This window comes from Clinocottus analis, unplaced genomic scaffold (assembly GCF_023055335.1).
Source record: "Clinocottus analis isolate CAN_PGR_092001 unplaced genomic scaffold, fCliAna1.0.p SCAF_17, whole genome shotgun sequence".
NCBI lineage: Eukaryota > Metazoa > Chordata > Actinopteri > Perciformes > Cottidae > Clinocottus > Clinocottus analis.
This window is the reverse complement of record NW_027175898.1, coordinates 5,006,183-5,013,364: the sequence shown is the minus strand read 5'-3', so window position 1 is coordinate 5,013,364 and position 7,182 is coordinate 5,006,183. Positions and strand designations below refer to the sequence as shown.

Genomic DNA, 7,182 nt, shown 5'->3' with positions numbered 1-7,182 from the left:
TGTGAGTTCAGAACTATTTGGACAGAAATATGAGTGAAAAGGTTAGAAACTTGTCAGAAATGGAAAATATTTCCACTCAGAGACAAGAGAGACTTGACCCAGCTAAAAATGGCCCAGAGTACCAACGTAATATATATATATATATATATATATATATATATATATATATATATATATATATATATATATATATATATATATATATACATATATATATATATATCTTTTCCAAAAGGGAATGGTTCTCAAGCTAAATGTATGCTTCCTACAAGCTCAGTTCTTACCGCTCACTGTAGCTGTACATTTACTGAAGCCCGTGTCTCTGTACTACAAACCCTGTTCAACATTTTCCGCTCCCTGTGACGTCTGAAACGGATTCCACAGTACAACTTGAAATGGTCTGGTCGCTGGCAATTATGTAAATGCCTCTTGGAGGAGCAAGATATATATATATGTTTTAAACTGAAACCAAGGTGGAGAATACACTTAATTTATTTCACAGCCCTGAACAATTTGCATAAAGGAGAAACCCATCTGTTGTTTCAAAGACAGCGCTCAGTAAAACTAGCTGAGCACAGATTGATAGAAATACGTGAGGCGCTGATGCTTAAGTTCCCCAGTACAGGCCACAATTCAGCAATACATTTATCAACACAAGCTTTGAAGGGCCTTGGAGGCTGTTTGCTTGATCTCACCACGGACCCAAAATCTTACATAAGCTGCTTTGCTTAGTCAAAGGCAGGCTGAAAAATACCCAGCACAGCGCCGGGCGATCGTCACAGAACAGCCTTCCAGCTACACAACGGCGTACAGCACCAGCAGTTTGGGGCTCAGCGCGGAGCTCTCGTCTCCTCTAAGCCAGCATATGTCAGGCCGAGTCTGTCTCTCTCCCGTCTGCCTGCCGCTGTGGCAACAGCAGGGGAACGTCTCTGCTCTGCCAACTGCCTGGCATCACACACCCAGACGCTTTCCAGAAAGCCACTGTCATACTGTTAAAGGTCCCCGTCACTGCGATGAAGAAAAACCCAGCAGAATTATAGATGGGTGTGCTTTTAAAGAAAAGTGTAATCTAACACTCAGCCTTGGGCTATTAAAAGCCGGATCTTTAATTGAAGTATTGCACTGCATGAAACACTGTCACCGCTGACTTTGGTTACTTGGTGATTTGTAAGACTGAGTCTTAGCTCTCTGAAAAGTATTGTCTGAGCTCTGCTACACAACTTTATGTAAACTAAACCATGTCTCATGCATTCTCATCCAGCGAAAAGTTGGAAACAAATAACAGTAAAGGACATCTGTCCTTGAAGTCATGGTGGGTTGAAGTTAATTCCATAAGACCCGATCCAGATATGGTCAAAATATTTGGCACAAAAAAGTAAATGATATGCTGTGGTGTGGTATATTAAAAAAAAAGGATCCCGGATTCACCCTCTCTCTTCTGAATGTGTCAGCATTGCACTACACAACAACAACATGCACCAAATGTACTTTTTGTTACTGCCATATGATAAACGTCCCTGGTCCTACCCTTAATGAACACTGGCACAATCACTCAACCAAAAAGTCATAAAAATAGATTTCTATCTGATGTATTCATCAGCTGACAGCGCATTTTGTTGCATTGATTGTTTGTTTAGTACTGTATTCGTTAAATAAAAAGCAGCACCGTTTAGTTGGTTGATCACCCAAAATTTGAACATGACATTGGCAACGCAATTAAGTCTGATATTCAAGTGTCTGACTCCAAAGTTTGTTGATAAAGAGCAGCAAAATCTTAGCTTTCGCTCAAGATGAGAAATGTATTTTATATCTTCGTCTAAGTAAATTCTATCACCACTAGAGACTCTTCTACAAGGCCCCATAACTTTAGCTTTTTCACTTTCACAGCACGTGCCATGATTTGGTTGCACCAGCTCTTCATAAATCCATCGATAAGTGTGTGTTTTTCTTCTATATTCTTAGTATCTTTCAAATTAGTCGCTAGGGCAATTAAATCGAGCGCCGTAAAAACCTGTACTACTTGTGCTCGCAAGCATTTAGTAATTAAAATCACGGTTCGCGGTATTGAAAGAGTTCCAAATATCTGATGAAGCTAATGGACATTTAGCCTAGCATGCTATTAGCGTACCGTTACGTAATTTGAGGGTTGTTAAGGCATTTTAATGAAATCAAATCATGTAAGATAAAATCTTCACAGTTTACATCATTATTAAAAGACATTTTGATCCAGCGTGAGGTCACGTCAACTATTTTTTGGTATGAACTCCTCAATCTCTTGTTCTACATAAACAAGCTAATGTTTTGCAGTGTTCAGTTAGCTAGGTAACAGTTACACCTGGCTGGTGGTATGTCTCACTATTTTATGACAACAAATCTACAGAAGTCATTTGTGTGATCAACCTATTTTTATTTTACGTAGACACCTCCACTTTGCGTTAAACACCGACGTTTTCAGAAAGCTATACTTATGAAGAGCCGGTGCGATTGGCACATCTCAACATCGTCATGGGATTCAAAGGCGAATGATAATGTCTCGCATGTTATGACAAAATGTCACACCCTGCTCGGCATAGCCACAGAGAGCTATCTCATCCCTCATGTCTTTCCTTTCAACAGACTTGCACAGTTTTCGTTATTTGGGATGTGCTGCCTGCATCCCTGTGGAATGCCTTTGCCCTACTTTAGTTTCATTACTTCCCAGCCTTTCCAAGAGGGAGTGAATGAAGTCAAGACACTGCTTCAGGAGACGTTTTCAACAGCGCAGAACTTTTCAAGAAATATGAAGATTACAAATCACTTCTTGGATTAATGAAACTAGTATGCAGATACTTTGTTTATGTTTTGGCAGTTGTTCTATCACTCCTCATTAACTGTGGCTGAGGGCGCTACTTGAAAGGGCCTGAGAGAAGTTTATTAGATGAAAACACAGCAGCATGGTGTGTGTGTGTGTGTGTGTGTGTGTGTGTGTGTGTGTGTGTGTGTGTGTGTGTGTGTGTGTGAGAGATTGAGTCACGGTTTATATGCACCAAATCTAAGTCTATCAGAAGCAATAGAGAGGGCAGGCAAGAAGTGGACATGAGGGAAAAAAATGTACACTGTGAATATTCTTCCCGCTCACAATTCAAAAATACAACAGTACTATTGTGAACTTGGGTATGTACATTTCCCTTGGAAATAGAGAGAATTGTAATAAGTGCATAAGTGCATTTGACTACACATTTTGATCTAAGGAGTTACACAACCCTTTATCGTTTTTTTCTACTGCATTGACATGGTGAAAATGTTGGCACAAGACTTGCATGTTTTCAGCTTCAAGTAAATGTCAATATTTGAAAGTTGGCAACAGGAACATGGGATATATAGGAAAGTTGTGTGAAATGTGCATGTAAATGAGCCGACACATGTCATTCTTCCACCAATCCAGACCAAAAAAACGTTTGACTACAACCAGATTGAGTAGAAAGCTGCATTTTTCAACACTGACCAGTCCAGAGCTCATAAGGGCTGCCTGAATAACCTTGAATGGGTGATCAGTGCCACATGCACATAGTTGAGGTATTTCAAGCATTGGCACTTTTCAAAGTTTTTGAACTTACAACAATTTTGTGATATTTCGCTTGTAATTAACATTTATCCCATAAAGACAACAAAAAGAGTCATAATGTAACCTTAAACTATTGAAAAATACTGAAGGGTTTCTGACGTTGACCATTTTTGCACAACTTGAAATAAATATAGTTTCTCTCATTTACTCTTTTTAGCTCAAAGGCCTGGTTGCTGGTAGGTTTTCAAAGCTGCACTTTTTAAATGGCACTTTGCAAATGCTGAAAAACTACGGACGTACCCATCCAGGAAATTGGATGAGAGAGCTTGTAGGCTGGGCATCATGATCACCAGCAAACCAAGGAGAAACCCAACCAACCCATGGCAGACTTACATATCTGCTAACACTTATTCTGGCAATGGGAGAAGAGGCTCGGCACATCCTGCAGACCAATGGTGTTGGCGATGGGCGCTGAGGATGGCTATCGAGATCAGACAACAGATGGATAAAGGAAGAGTACAGAGAAGAGCAGTCTAGAAAAAAGGCTAGTTTGAAAGTTGTTTGAACGTGGGAGCAGGGAGACGCGTCGACCCTGGACCTTATCTTCTCAAAGTCTAGTCTGAGCCTCGGGAATATAGATCTCGATGCTGTCTGCCCGCTCCGAGGCTGAGTTCTGCCGGAAGGAGGCGGCCCGCTTGACTGCCATGAGCCTCCGCCGGGCCTCCTGCCGTCCCCTGTCTGGGAGGTCCAGGGATTTCTCCCTCGTCACCAAACTCCTCTGTCGAATTGTCTTCTTTGGTACAGGAGCGAGTGGCTTTAGGAAAAAGAGAGAGAGAGAGAGGATTTGAACAGTACTTCTACAATTTACTGGAGACTACGGTGATGAAAAGAGAAAGTACAATAGCAGTGTTTAAGATTTTTATGCGGCCCTGTTGACGTGTTTCGACTTGTATCCCAAACAAATCTGTGAGTTTAAGGTTGCCAAATTGGTCTGTAAAAGAAGGTAAAATAGATTATTCAATGAGGACTTCCTGTTCTACAAAGAAATTCATTATGTCAGTAATTTATGCATTTTTTTGTATTCAATGATGATCTGAGGGTTTGACCGAAAGATGCTTTATTTTTTATTCTATTTCTGGACTTTGTCATTTGACAATGTGCAAACTGCACTTTGATGAAGTTATGGTGTGGTGTAAACCCATGCTGGCTGGCATAATAATATGCATATTGCATTCATTTTGTCACAAAGACAAATAACAGTAGAGTCTTTCTTTCTGTACTTCAGTCAGATTTTTTACTTAGGACTGTATGGAAATATAGTTATATAACTATAACAAATATAATTATTTAAACAATAATCAGTATTGAGTATTGATTTGGTATAACTTGTTTCACTATTTACATGAAGAGAATCAGTGTGCGGTTCCTCACGTCTTTCTGCTTTGCTTATAATTCCCCACGATGTCATTGAATCAGTTTCATTCTTTGAGGTTTTATCAGAATCATCATATTAAATACATGCACGTAAAAGCGCAGTAACATCTTCTGATTGACAGTGCCGAGGCCATTCCTCACCTTCTTCTCCGGGCTGTCCAAGAGCCTCCAGTTGTTGTTCTTGATCTGCTGCAGCTGGTCAAACTTCATGGTGACGTCCTCGATGGAGAGCTGCAGTAGGTCCCAGAACCCAGCCAGGTCCTGAGAGGTGGGCCGCGGCATGGCACTGGGGTCCTACGAAGGAAGAGGGGCAAAGACAACATTAATGTCTGTGGAGACGTAAAGGGAAGAGCCACATTGTTGGTGCAGTGCCTGTATTCCAGATAATACGCACATTTACACACAGATTCACTCTGTACTGTACATAAACATATGCATACAACAGATTAATGCCCACAGCAGCTATTGTACTTCAGCTTGCATCCACTAGATGTCCTTATCAGACTCATCAAAACAGGCATGAATGCCAGTTTTGGGGGATTTTGGCTGAAATGAGGGATAACAACTTGTGATGGAGACCAATCCGGTCTTATTTCCATGAATGAGCTCAGAAATAATAATCAGCCTTTGTCCGTTCAGTCCTTTTCATCAGTTAATTCCTGACATGAAAGAAACATCCGATTGACTCATTGTCTCTGCAACCGGCCTGCAGTCGCTGCAGGTTTTGTTGAGTCATGAGATTCTGTGCTATTTCTGAATAAATTGTTTTTGGCACTTTCAGTCTAACTTTTGATAGGTTAGTGCTTTGAATGTAGTCCTATCTGCTCAACATGTTCATCATTATATTATTACTGCTTGTAGACGTATATGAACAGAGATGCTCAAAAAGAAAGCAAAGTGTATGGGTCACATAGATTAGAACGAGGTCAGGTGTAAGCATTTATAATCCCAGATTCACCCCATACATATCTCATTAGATATTAAAACAGTGCAATACTTGATATCTATCAAAATACAGATGTAAAAATGAAAATGTAAATACGGGTTAACTGAACAGAGCCAACTTCTTGCTGTTGCTGGACTGATTCATGGTGTGACAGACAGCCTCGACAACACTGCTTAATTTATTCAGAACTGTTTCCACAACATTTTGCTGATAGTATCAAGGTCATGGGTTTGTTTTTGCTGTGGACGTTCGAGAGGAAACGCTCAATACATGAATGAGTGCAGTTTCTTTGAAACTATAATTGAAACAACGGAGCACTGAGGAAACGTTTTTTTTTTCTGAAGCTGTTCATGCGTTCCAGATAAACATCAAAAAAACCTTTCAGTCCTCTGGGCCGGCTGAGTATTTTTAGTTTATGCACCTACTGTATGTTGTGAGAGTAAAGTGGTTGCTCATATTTATTTTTTGCAGCGTTTAAGTCAACCTACTGTTCCAGTTTTAGATTTTTAGATGTCTCAAGCCAGCCGATTCTGCAATTTAAGCCATGATAGGGCGTGTTGACTCGGTAACCCCAGAGACATTCCCAGACTCGCACTCACAAATTTCATGACATTTAGATTAGGTGGCTGGTGAAGGGTGCGGCTGTCTGATGGTTTAAGAGATTGACAGTATGACGGCAGTGCCTGCTATTTCCTACATTTATCTGTGAGTTTTTATTTTTAAAATATTTTATTCGTGGCTTTTCCTGCATGATGTCCTGTTGTACTTCTAAACTATTTAAACAAAAAAGTATAAGAAATGCAAGATGCCGTTATCCTATAAAAGCTAAATGCTTCACATTAAAAAAAAGCCGAAAATGTGAAAGAAAAGTCGATTTTATTCCTTAAACTACAAACCACTGAATCAGATGACTTGTGCATCAGTATTGTGTCAGTGATACTGAGATAAGTTGACAGTAACTTTACAGTTATTTCAAAAAAATCTCTTGTGGTCCGACTCAAATCTTCTAAATTTGCATAATAATCCAGTAGAAAGTCAGCGTTTCACTTTGATATTGTCATAACATTATGAGATTAGTATAATTCTCTTTTATAAAGGAAATAATGAATACAAATTACTCCTGAATCACTCCATCAAGAAAGGTAAGCAAGGAACAGAGCGCAATTCTGTTATCTGTAATTGCCGAGGGGCCTCAGCACTTCATCAGCTTTACTCTGACCCCTGAACTTGTGATGTTCTGCAAACCGTCTCAGAAGTC

At 40.0% G+C, this 7,182-nt stretch overlaps 1 protein-coding gene across 1 annotated transcript in view; it reads right to left on the bottom strand.

Moving 5' to 3' along the window:
- Positions 1-242: 242 nt before the first annotated feature.
- The window catches only part of dlgap2a (discs, large (Drosophila) homolog-associated protein 2a), a 130,921-nt gene continuing 123,981 nt past the window's right edge, over positions 243-7,182 (bottom strand). The window contains exons 12-13 of the mRNA XM_068579952.1: positions 5,120-5,272; positions 243-4,358 (exon numbers count right to left, since the gene is read on the bottom strand). Of these exons, the coding sequence (XP_068436053.1) occupies positions 4,152-4,358; positions 5,120-5,272 (360 nt within the window). The 3' untranslated portion in view covers positions 243-4,151. The remainder of the gene's footprint in view (positions 4,359-5,119; positions 5,273-7,182) is intronic.